General features: G+C 45.7%; 1 protein-coding gene across 1 annotated transcript in view; it reads left to right on the top strand.

The window, feature by feature from the left end:
• WDHD1 (WD repeat and HMG-box DNA binding protein 1) overlaps positions 1-10,606 on the top strand; it is a 152,772-nt gene extending 142,166 nt beyond the window's left edge. Inside the window, 7 exon segments of the mRNA XM_075330592.1 lie at positions 1,562-1,701; positions 2,399-2,455; positions 2,597-2,640; positions 3,082-3,231; positions 3,409-3,506; positions 6,515-6,650; positions 9,207-10,606. Of these exon segments, the coding sequence (XP_075186707.1) occupies positions 1,562-1,701; positions 2,399-2,455; positions 2,597-2,640; positions 3,082-3,231; positions 3,409-3,506; positions 6,515-6,650; positions 9,207-9,401 (820 nt within the window). The 3' untranslated portion in view covers positions 9,402-10,606.
• The last annotated feature ends 1,456 nt before the right edge of the window (positions 10,607-12,062 follow it).

The following is a 12,062-nucleotide window of genomic DNA, read 5'->3' as shown; positions in this document are numbered from 1 at the left end:
CCACCAGGTGGCGCCAGCATACATGTCCGTGTGTGATGGGTGGTCAGTGCACGTTACATGTTCTTTCAATCATTACAATGGGTTACAGGTGTCTATCTGGCTGCAATTTGTGTCCACTGAAGACCCTCGGTGCTGCCAGTTACGATCTTTCCTACGTCTTCCTAATACAAGGCATCCTGGGTCTTCAAAGCATACTACACATTTTCTGTAGCAATTTTTCCAGCGGATTTATGTCTGTTGTTGCCGGTGCGGCCTTATTTTGCATTGCATGCTTCTGGTCCAGTGACCTTGTGGCTTGTAAGTTATTAACATCTGGCCTCAAGAAGCTGCAAAAATGCACCAATGATGTGACTGACCGTTACGACCAGAGCACTAGGACAGAGATCGAGGACTAAATGATGGCAGTGAGATCCATCATCATCATAGAAAAGACATGCAAACAGCTAAACTGCCGACTGCAGCAGCCCGATCTGAGGTGACGACTGCGGCAGCCCGATCTGAGGTGACGACTGCGGCAGCCCGATCTGACGTGACGACTGCGGCAGCCCGATCTGAGGTGACGACTGCGGCGGCCCGATCTGAGGTGACGACTGCGGCGGCCCGATCTGAGGTGACGACTGCGGCGGCCCGATCTGAGGTGACGACTGCAGCAGCCCGATCTGAGGTGACGACTGCGGCGGCCCGATCTGAGGTGACGACTGCGGCGGCCCGATCTGAGGTGACGACTGCGGCAGCCCGATCTGAGGTGACGACTGCGGCGGCCCGACCTGAGGTGACGACTGCGGCAGCCCGATCTGAGGTGACGACTGCGGCAGCAGCCTGATCTGAGGTGGCGACTGCGGCAGCCCAATCTGAGGTGGCGACTGCGGCAGCCCGATCTGAGGTGGCGACTGCGGCAGCCCAATCTGAGGTGATGACTGCGGCAGCCCGATCTGAGGTGGCGACTGCGGCAGCCCAATCTGAGGTGGCGACTGCGGCAGCCCGATCTGAGGTGACGACTGCGGCAGCCCGATCTGAGGTGACGACTGCGGCAGCCCGATCTGAGGTGACGACTGCGGCAGCAGCCCGATCTGAGGTGACGACTACGGCAGCAGCCCGATCTGAGGTGACGACTGCGGCAGCAGCCCGATCTGAGGTGACGACTGCGGCAGCAGCCCGATCGGAGGTGACGACTGCGGCAGCAGCCCGATCGGAGGTGACGACTGCGGCAGCAGCCCGATCGGAGGTGACGACTGCGGCAGCAGCCCGATCGGAGGTGACGACTGCGGCAGCAGCCCGATCGGAGGTGACGACTGCGGCAGCAGCCCGATCGGAGGTGACGATTGCACTCGTGTGCATCTAACTTGCCCCATGTTTGCTTCAATGACTGCACTTAATGCTTTGTTACAACACTGTCTGGTATAAGCATAAAATTAGATGGGAGGGTCCGGGTCGGTTGGGTCGGAGGGACTGGGGCCGGTTGGGTCGGAGGGACTGGGGTCGGAGGGACTGGGGCCGGTTGGGTTGGAGGGCTTTGGGTCACTTTCAGGAGTTGCGTTAGTTGATCTGTTCTTTCTTCCAGATACAGCAGGACAGCCACAGAATGGGGGAGACCGAGCCCAAAACCAGCGGCGCAGGAACAGGAAATGGAGACCAATTGTGAACATGAGGAAATGGAAGACGTTCAGCAACCGGAAACTCTAAACCTGAATAAGAAGACTGGTGTGTGTTCTGCAAATCATAGTTTTACCTGAAGCTTCTGTATTTTGCTTAGGTGGAAAAGGAAATGACAAGTAATATATTCTTCTCTAAAAACTCGAGCAACGTGAAATAGTGACCGGCCGCCTCATGCAGCACATTCTGTAACCGCAGCATATCAGCCTGATACTGTTCATGTTGTCTGTGGTCATTTGTATTATACTCCGGAGCTGCACTCACTATTCTGCTGGTGCAGTCACTATGTACATACATTACATTACTGATCCTGAGTTACCTCCTGTATTATACTCCAGAGCTGCACTCACTATTCTGCTGGTGCAGTCACAGTGTACATACATTACTGATCCTGAGTTACCTCCTGTACTATACTCCAGAGCTGCACTCACTCTTCTGCTGGTGCAGTCACTGTGTACATACATTATATTACTGATCCTGAGTCACCTCCTGTATTATACTCCAGAGCTGCACTCACTATTCTGCTGGTGCAGTCACTGTGTACATACATTATATTACTGATCCTAAGTAACCTCCTGTATTATACTCCAGAGCTGCACTCACTATTCTGCTGGTGCAGTCACTGTGTACATACATTATATTACTGATCCTAAGTAACCTCCTGTATTATACTCCAGAGCTGCACTCACTATTCTGCTTTTTTTAGTGACCTATTAAATCTCAGATCACTTTGTCCTTTTCACAGCACTAAACCCTTTCAGCAAAACGGTGGCTTCACCTGAACAACCCGTCTCGAAGTCTGGTAAGTAACCTCCTTTCTGTGCAACATTTGGGGTTCGGTCCCACGAGTGGAATATCCCGATTTTTACATCTTGGATGGAAAGTTTGTAATATGTTTTTCATTGCACTTTATTCTTTTTATTTTCTTGTCTTTTTTTTATAGGTGCAATCGTGTTGAGCAACCAAGGCAGAGTTAACCCTTTTAAGGTATAAACTTATTTTGAGGTTGTTTTTTTTTTTTTTTCGGCTCGTGCTCTGGAGAGAAAAAAATAAAATGTCATTAACATCTTTTAAGAAAAAGTTTAATGTAAGCTGAACCTGCTGTCACCGTCCTCCCTGTGACCGGATCACACGTATCGCAGGTGAGGGGTGGATTACGCTGTAGCAAACGACGACGGTAAAAGATGCTGGAGATTTGGGATCTTTCGCTCTTTCGCTCGCGGTGTCGTGTGCCCGGGAGAACGTCTCATGTTATTACCCAGATAATGTCAGAGGACGGATGAGTCACGTTATCACACACATCTCACATTGAAGCTTGCACAGACGTCATTCCTTCCTGGATTCAAGTTTATTACATTTTTTTTTCAGCAGATGTGGAAAAAGGTAAAAAAAAAAATTGTGCAAATAACAAATTTTATTTCTGAAAAGGTATCTGCAAGTCAGAAGAGTCCGGCGCTGTCGGGCGGATCATCTCGCATCCTGGATAACATGAGCAAATTAACGAAGAAGCCCCCCGCCGCCGGGAAATCCGAATCCCCCGTCATAAAGCCTCTGGCTCCGAGGGTAAAACCTAAGCAGGTAATTAGCAAAGCAGCCGTGGGCTGATCTAAAAAAACAAAAAACACTCCCACCAATATTTTTTTTGTTTTTAACAAATGTTTAAAATGTCTGAACGAGAACTAAAGATGACAATTTGCCCTTCCTTTTTTAAGTTTGGAAAAATTAATTTCATGTGATTTATTTATTTATTTTTAGGGTCTGGTTAATTTCACTGAAAAGAAAACCCAAAAAAAGGAAAATCCAACTCCCCAGCCTGCGCCCAATGCTGCTATAGAGAAAAGTGAACCTAAGAAGTAAGGTTTTTTTTTTGTTTTTTTTTTCCCTTTTTTATTTTAAAAGGAACCTGTCACCAGATTTGCCCCCTATAACCTGCGGCCGCAACAGTCATCCCTCATATAAAGCGTTTTAGAGTACTGTATATAAGAGCCCAGGCCGCGCAGTACAACATAAAAAACACCTTTATAATACTCAGGGGTTGGTCGGGTCCGTTGGGGGTTGCTGTGCGATCGCCGTCCTCCTACCCAGCCCCATGTGCATGATGCGTGACCTTTCCTCGTGTCTGTGCATTACAGTGTAAAGATTATCTAAGCTATAGCTTGTTTGTTTAAACGTAATAAAAAATATTTGTGTATGAATAAACCGCAAATAAGTTCCAAATAAAATATATCTAAATGGGGAAAATTTTAAAGTTGATAATATTCACAAATATTTTATTAAGGGGGGACTGTAAAGATGATCTAAGCTATAGCTTGTTTGTTTAAATGTAATAAAAATATGTGTGTATATAAATAATTAAAATATAAATATAGTAGCATAATTATCTGTCTGTCTATGTAGCAATTACACAGACTTATAATATAATTCAAAGCTGTATAGTTATGAAGGGGTTATCAAGGATAAATGAACAGATGTATAAATAATAGAAAGTTTTATAATGATGAGTAAAAGTCTTATCAGTAGGGTTTATATAGAAAGAATGTACGATGAACAAAGATGTGTTTTACAATATGCTGGGAGAAATTGAGGAGTGAAACACTCCCCAAAATTCTGTGTTCTGGCTTCAAGGTTATTCATGCATACTGTATAATTGGATCTATCGAATACACGAGTTCAGTTGATGACGCTGGCTGAAGGAGAGAACATGTCTGTGTGATCATTGTCTGATACATTGATATATCGGCACTGATATACAGCTAATAAGGCACCGTTTCTGGATTCCCTGTATGAAGATACTATTAGCAGTCTTCACCCAAAATTCCTCCCTTGACAACAGTACTTTGCTCTGCCCTCCTCCGGGCAGATTAAAGTGCGCATGTGCCGGAGCACAATTGCAGCCTCTCTGTGAATGATGCAGGATGCGCCATGGACATGGGGCTGGGCAGGAGGACGGCAGTCGCAGCAGATGCCAGACACCACCAGCAGCGACACCCATCAGACCCGACCATCCCTAAGTGAGTATAATAGTGATTTTTACGTTCTACAGAGTGACCTGGGCTCTTATATACAGCATATGAGCTCAGTGGTGGTGGCTGCAGCTCATAAGAAAAAAACCTGCTGAGGGCTCCTTTAAACATCCTTGGGTCTGTGAATGGCCATGGCTCTCGCATTTGGAGCTTCACAGGCTCATAGAGATATAAAAGACTGTGACACTCCGGTCAGGGGGAACCTATGGTCAATCCATGCTCGGACTTCTGAATGAGCCCTAAAGTATATGGACAACGTATTGTTTTTTTACATAACAATAGCTTGTATTTTGGCTTTTGTAATGAAGTTTTATTGCAAATTTTAGCTCATTTTGGTTCTGCAGCTTCTATGCATCACCGTACATGAGAGGACTTGTTACCATTCAGTGAGTTTATCTGGAAATGTCAAAGGAGGAATTTGGGTGAAGACTGCTAATGGAGTCTTCGTTTGGGATATCCAGAGACGGTGCCGTATTAGCTGTATATCAGTGCCGATATATCAATGTATCAGACAATGAACACACAGACCTGTTCTCCTTGAGCCAGCGTCATCAGCTGAACTCATGTATTGGAAGACACCCAATTATACAGAAAAGCTACTTTGGCCTTGAAGCTAAACAGGGAGTTCTCCACTCCTTAATTTCTCATAGAATCTTGTAAAACACATCTTTGTTCCTTGCACATTCTTTCTGTGTGAACATTACTGATAAGACTTTTGCTCATTATTTGAAAACTTCCAAGATTTGTACGTCTGTTCACTTATCCTTGGTAACCCCTTCATGACTATACAACTTTGAACAGGGAGTATTATAGATCTGTGCAATTGCTACATAGACAGACAGATTATTATACAACTACATCTACATTTTGTTTATTTCCATACACAGATATTCTTATTACGTTTAAACAAACATACTACAGCTCAGACCACCTTCACAGAAACAGAGTCTATGACGCTGATTTATGACCTCATCAAAGTTCATCTGGTCAAATCACCTTAGAAGACGGTTGTGGAGAAGGGTCCAGATCACGGACAGGTTCACTGCGTTCTGCTGATGACTATGCCCTGAGATAAGCACAGGCTGGGGAAGTAAAATGATGCAAAATTTGTCAGAAAACCATAAAAAGCAAAAATGCATTTTTTTTTTTGTTTTTGTTTAGAAATATATACAAAAAACCCAGATACTACACGACCTTTCCCTATTTCTAATCCTTCTGCTGTGTATAATGCTGGCTCATCACGTACATGTGCGATGACTAGGGCCTCTGAGCAATTATTTGGATGCGGCAGGACAGGAATCCTGCATTCCCATTGGCTAGAAAACACCCCCCGAGGGACCCTCCTCACGACCTTTGTCTCTGTTTTCCCCGTTCAGAGTCTGCATTTGCTGACATGCCTATAAATACATTATGTAATATACTATATACCTACATTTTACCTGCGCAGCCCCCTCCTTGATCCGGCATAAGTACACCTTGTATCGATCCATCCGAATAATCACGAGCTCCTGCCTCGCAGACCTCTGCTCATAAACACGACAACTGCATCCACTTTAATGAGCAGCAGATTGTTGGTGCGGCGTTACGTGTCGTAAATACTTATAACCAAAACAGTCTGTGCAGCGACCGAGAAATATGGCCAATTAGAAACATCAAAGACCCCGTTGCATCAGCGAGGACCATGAATACAACTCGTATAATGTGAGTCCTATTATTAATGGATGTGGGGCAGGAGCGAGCCAGAGTTTGCCGCAGTGATATGTTACAATTGCATCCAGTAGAAATGACAAGTGGCATTCACATCGCACCGTCCATCATGATATCCAATGTCTTTGCAGATCTAAAACTGGCTTCCAGCGATGGCTGGATGAGAATCGGCAGAGCATCTTGTCTGAGAACCCTGAAATTGACGAGTCTGAAATTATTAAGGAAGGCATGAGCCGTTTCAGGGCACTAAGTAGCGAAGAGCGGATGGTAAGTAAAATATATCTGAGGTTTGGGATGAAGTGAGGACGATTCTTGCATCTATTAGTACAGATGCTTTATATTTCCTGCAGTTTTAGGATAACCTAGCACTTGTCATAAATAATTTAAGAAAAAAAAAAAAAACTGGTGTAAGGCCCTGTGCGCACACTGCGTTTTTACCTGCGTTTTTTCGTGCGGTTTTGCTGCAGAAATTTCTTGAGAAATGTTTGTAATCTTCCTGCAGACATTCCCCAGCAAACCCTATGGGGAAAAAAAATTAGCTGTGCGCACAGTGCGTTTTTTTTTTATTTTCAAGAACATTCTTTCTGCAGAATTTCTTGAGAAAATTTCTTGAGAAAATGTGCATGTCACTTCTTTTCCGCAGATACCTGCGGTATTTCACTCCATTCACTATAATGTAATCGAGAAATACCTCGGGTATACCGCAGGTAGCAAATGATGTGCGGTATACCCTCGGTATAGCCGCGATTTACCTGCGGTAATGCTCATCGCTGCCTGCGGTTTGCAGAGAAGTGATGTCATTATGACAGAAGAGGAAGCGGAGCAGAGTAAACACACATAGTAAACACACACCTCACACTCACACACAGACACAGACATATAGAATACACATGGAAATCAAACGTACATATAGAAAAAAAAAAATAAAAATCGCGGGCTCCGCCGTATTTTTACCGTCCAGCCGAGGTAAGCACACAGCGGCGGCCCGGTATTCTCAGGCTGGGGGGGGGGGGGAGGGCCAGGATTAATGCCCCCCCTCCTGCAGCCGAGAATATCAGCCTGCAGCTGCCCCGGGACTGTTGCATCCATTATGCGTCAGTCCCGGAGTGTCCCCGGCTTTTCCAGATTGCCGTGATGCGGTGGCAATCCAGGTAATAACGAGTTAAATGGCAGCAGATCGCCGCCACTAAGTCCAGGCTTAATCATGGCAGCGTCTATGAGACAGCTGACATGATCAACCCGTAAGTAAAGTGAATAAACACACACCGAAAATCCTTTATTTTAAATAAAAGACAAAAAAGCCCCCTCTTTCACCCCTTTATTACACCCCCCAACACACAGCTCCGGCGTAATCCACGCAGGTCCCATGACGCTTGCGTCCAGCCGCGACTGACACTGTACAGAATGCAGCCTCGTAACGAGACTACAGAGGTAATTACAGGTCATTTCTCACAGTCGGTAATGTGAACACACTACCGCTCGCGAGAACTGCAGTGTGTGCTCACAGGGACTCTATCTATTGATTATCTATCCTTCTATCCATCTATCTATCCTTCTATCTATCTATCTATTATCTATCCATTATCTATCCATTTATCTATCTATCCATTATCTATCTATTGATCTATTTCTTTTCTTTTTTTTTTTCTTTTTCAACATGCTTTCTTTATATATTATTGCAGTTACAGCATAAAAAACCGCAGGGACAAATCTGCGGAAAATCCATGGCAAAAACGCACCAAAAATGCCGCAAATGCGCGCCAAAATCGCATGCGTTTTTACACCGGTTTTTGTGCGTTTTTTACCGCAGATGCGGTAATCTTCAACTCCCAGAAGTTTCTCATGAAATTTTCTTCTTGAGAAAAATCACTTTTCTAGTGCGCACATAGAATGAATGTTCTCCTGAATCCGGCGATGCTTTTCTTTTGTTTCTGCGACTCTCCAATTTCGAGATATGGCCCTTTATATAAATGTAGTCTTATTAGCCAAGTGGGTGTGAGGATCCCGCCCTCTTGGATATCAAGGCTAGATTCATATAAAGGGCCATATCTCAGGAAAGGAGAGGCGCAGAAACAAGAGGAACACATCTACAGATTCAGGAGAACAGCGGCATTTACACCAGGTTAGTACAAATTATTTATGGCATAATCCTCTGTAAAATATCTGCCCAAGCTCAATTATTCAGAACAAGATTTTTTTTTTTTACACTGTTAAATCCCTTTGCAAAAAAACAGTCTTGGGCATCAGGACACTGATCAGCGATGGTTTAGATGGTCTCTAGCTTTTGTGACCCCTTCAGATGCTGCAGTCAATATTGATAACGGCATCTAAAGGGGTTCCAAAGGAAGGTTCCTTTCAGCGTCACAATAAGGCTGAATGCACAAGTGACGATTTTGCAGCGCAATACTGATGACATTTAACAAAACTCATCCACTTTTTGCCGATTTCATCCGCACGTAAATCAACGTGTTCGGAATTTCAAGCTCTCGGCACAATCCGTTCTTTTGGAGGAATTCCTTGCAGACTTCATCCTTTTGGTGCAAAGGGTGAAATATGCGACTTACCTGACTGATATTCATGGCAAGATTTACCTTTAGAAATATTTGGCAACATTCACTTACATTTTTAAAAAAACGTTTATCGACCCTTTCACCATTGTGGGGTAAATGTGCAAAAGCAAAGTCGGTAAGTGACATATGATGGCGGTGACGTCAGCGTTTCCAGAGCGGTTTTTTTAATTAAAGCCTATAGTTACAGCCCATATAAGTCTGATTAGACGCATCGATCTCTAATGAACTCCCTTTACCTTTTGTCTCTCATTAGACGTGGACTGAAAAAGCCAAAGGAGATGATTCTGCTGATCCGAAAAAGAGGAAACGAGAAGGGCAAGAAAATCGTGACTCCCAGGAAGCTGCGGAGGAGGAAGCAGAGGACCCCAGCGGGACCGCGAAAAAACGTAAACCCCTGGACCAGTCCACAAATAACAAGCTTTCTGCTTTTGCCTTTAAGAAAGACTGAGGCGACCGTCTCTATAAATGACTCTGTGCCAATGCTACGTACTTCTAGATAGGAGCATGGCCGCCGGTGCAAGGGGCAGAGACGTCAGCCATTGCCAGGGATGACATTTATATGGAAGACCGCTGTGTATTACCGGCACTTCTGGGAAAAGGTTAGTACATATTGGGATGAGATGACAGTCTTACTCATTGTAAAGGGGCACGCCGAGACTAATCTGACGTCCTCGAGCCGATCCGGGGTCACAGCTTCTGCCTTTTAAGAGCCTGTGTACAGATGAGTATACGTGCGCTCATCCCCCATGGACTGTGCAGCCGGTGACGAGCGTCTTCTCCTCCCATCTTAAGGACTGAATCTTCATACAGGTCTTCAGGATTTGGTTAGTTCACAGTAAGGATAAATCATTTAAAATTTTTACGTACGGGAAAATGTTTTGTCTTTTGGCCCCATTGTAATTATAATAGTGGGCTGCGGCTCATATACTCACCGACCGCTGAATCCTGCCATTATCCGCACCATACGACCCACACTGTGAACAGCCGGGTCATACGGGGTCTTCTGTGTGGACTGGAAGTCACCATCTTATCTCAAGGGACTTCTAATCCACATGGAAGACGCTGTATGATGGGGCCGGTCGCGGGTCACGTGGTGCCGATAACGGGGCTATTCGATGGTTAGCAGCCACTTTGTACAGTGAAATCAGAGATACATAGTCACCAGAGACCTGCTGCAGCATCCATTCTCTTAAAGGGGTTGTCCACTACATGGACAACCCTTTCTCATTCTCCATATTTGCCCCCCATAAAAATAACAAAGCCTATACTCTCCGCCGGTGCCGGAGCGGTTCCAGCGATTGTCAAACTTGCGTTCCTGGGGCCAACGTGATAATATTATGACATGCAAGCCCCGCAACCAACCGGCGCCGGCTTCCTTCTCTTCGTTTTCGGATGTTTAGGTATTTAACAGGTAGTGACTGGCAGCCGCAGCGCTCTGTTACTGTTAATTACATAACCATACAAAGGCGGGAAGATGGCGGCGCTGACTGGTCGCAGGGCTCACGTGTCATAACTGTCACATGTTACCACATTGCTGGAACCACGGCCGCACCGGAGGGAGTATAGGCTTGGTATTTTTCTGGGGGGGAAATGGGGAATGAGAAGGGGTTGTCCAAGTAGTGCAAATAATCTGTACAATATTATGTTTTCTTATTCATGTTGTTTGTGAACTCGTTTATGTACATGTATGTCATACCTCACAATGTGAATGTTGTAAATAAAAATTTATACAGTTGTTATTTATCCTGTTTAGACATTTTTATATACAATCAACCAGTATTTAAGGCATTCACCTGCAAAAATAAGTGGATATATTACATTACTGATCCTGAGTTACCTCCTGTATTATACTCCAGAGCTGCACTCACTATTCTGCTAGTGCAGTCACTGTGTACATACATTACATTACTGATCCTGAGTTACCTCCTGTATTATACTCCAGAGCTGCACTCACTATTCTGCTGGTGCAGTCACTGTGTACATACATTACTTATTCTGCACTGTTCCAGAATTACCTCCTGTATTATACTCCAGAGCTGCACTCACTATTCTGCTGGTGCAGTCACTGTGTACATACATTACTGATCCTGTGTTACTTTCTGTATTATACTCCAGAGCTGCACTCACTATTCTGCTGGTGCAGTCACTGTGTACATACATTACTGATCCTGAGTTACTTTCTGTATTATACTCCAGAGCTGCACTCATGATGACATTTTGTTTTCTTTATCGTTCCTTTGGGAGACCCAGACCATGGGTGTTTAGCTTCTGCCTCCGGAGGACACACAAAGTACTACACTTAAAAGTGTAGCTCCTCCCTCTGAGCTTATACACCCCCTGGTGAGCCAGTCCCAGCCAGTTTATCGCTTTGTGTTCAGGAGGCATACATCCACACATGCATTCTCGTATGATTTTTTTCCTTTTTGGAATGAGATTGAAGAAGTGCGGGTCCACGTCTGGACCCCCGGCATGTCCCTTCTCACCCCACTGTGTCGGCGGTGTTGTAAGGTTGATTTCCAAGGCTGGAGCCTTACATGCCGTGCTCCTTCACCATCCCTCCTGGGCTCTGGCTTGAAGTGGGAGCCAGCACGGTCTCCATGCCTGGCAGGAGACCGGTCTCCATCCGCAGCCCTTCAGGACCCTGCTGGACCGGAGCACTCATCCCCAGGGACATGGCCCTGCGTCTCAGCAGCTAAGTACCTGAGACGTTTATATATTGGGGGTCCCTGTGCTTTGTTTGGGGAGAGTGTGCTTACTGTATTTATTGGCATTTCCGGCGGGTTCTCTAGCTGTCGACCGAGAACCGCGCCGATGGTGCATGCGCGTCGGCCTCGCCGCTCAAATTTAGGCCCCGGCTTTGCCGGAGGCCTAGTTTCTGTTCACTGCCCTCGCATGTCACTCATGCAGAGGGACAGGCTCGGCTCCTCCTGGCGGCCGTCCTGCACAGGGGAGGGACACTCCCCACTGCTGTGCGTGTCTCCTCCCCTGTAGGTCTCTATGGCCCTCCAGATCCCGCTCTCCTCCAGGAACGCCACAAGTCCCGCCCCCTCTCTTCGCTTTGGCAGCCATTTTCTCAGACAGGGTTCACTCTGCGCTGGCCTGCACTCTG

This window comes from Anomaloglossus baeobatrachus, chromosome 12 (genome assembly GCF_048569485.1).
Source record: "Anomaloglossus baeobatrachus isolate aAnoBae1 chromosome 12, aAnoBae1.hap1, whole genome shotgun sequence".
NCBI classification, from domain to species: domain Eukaryota; kingdom Metazoa; phylum Chordata; class Amphibia; order Anura; family Aromobatidae; genus Anomaloglossus; species Anomaloglossus baeobatrachus.
Note: the sequence above shows the minus strand (reverse complement) of the source record. Positions and strands in the feature narration are given on the sequence as shown.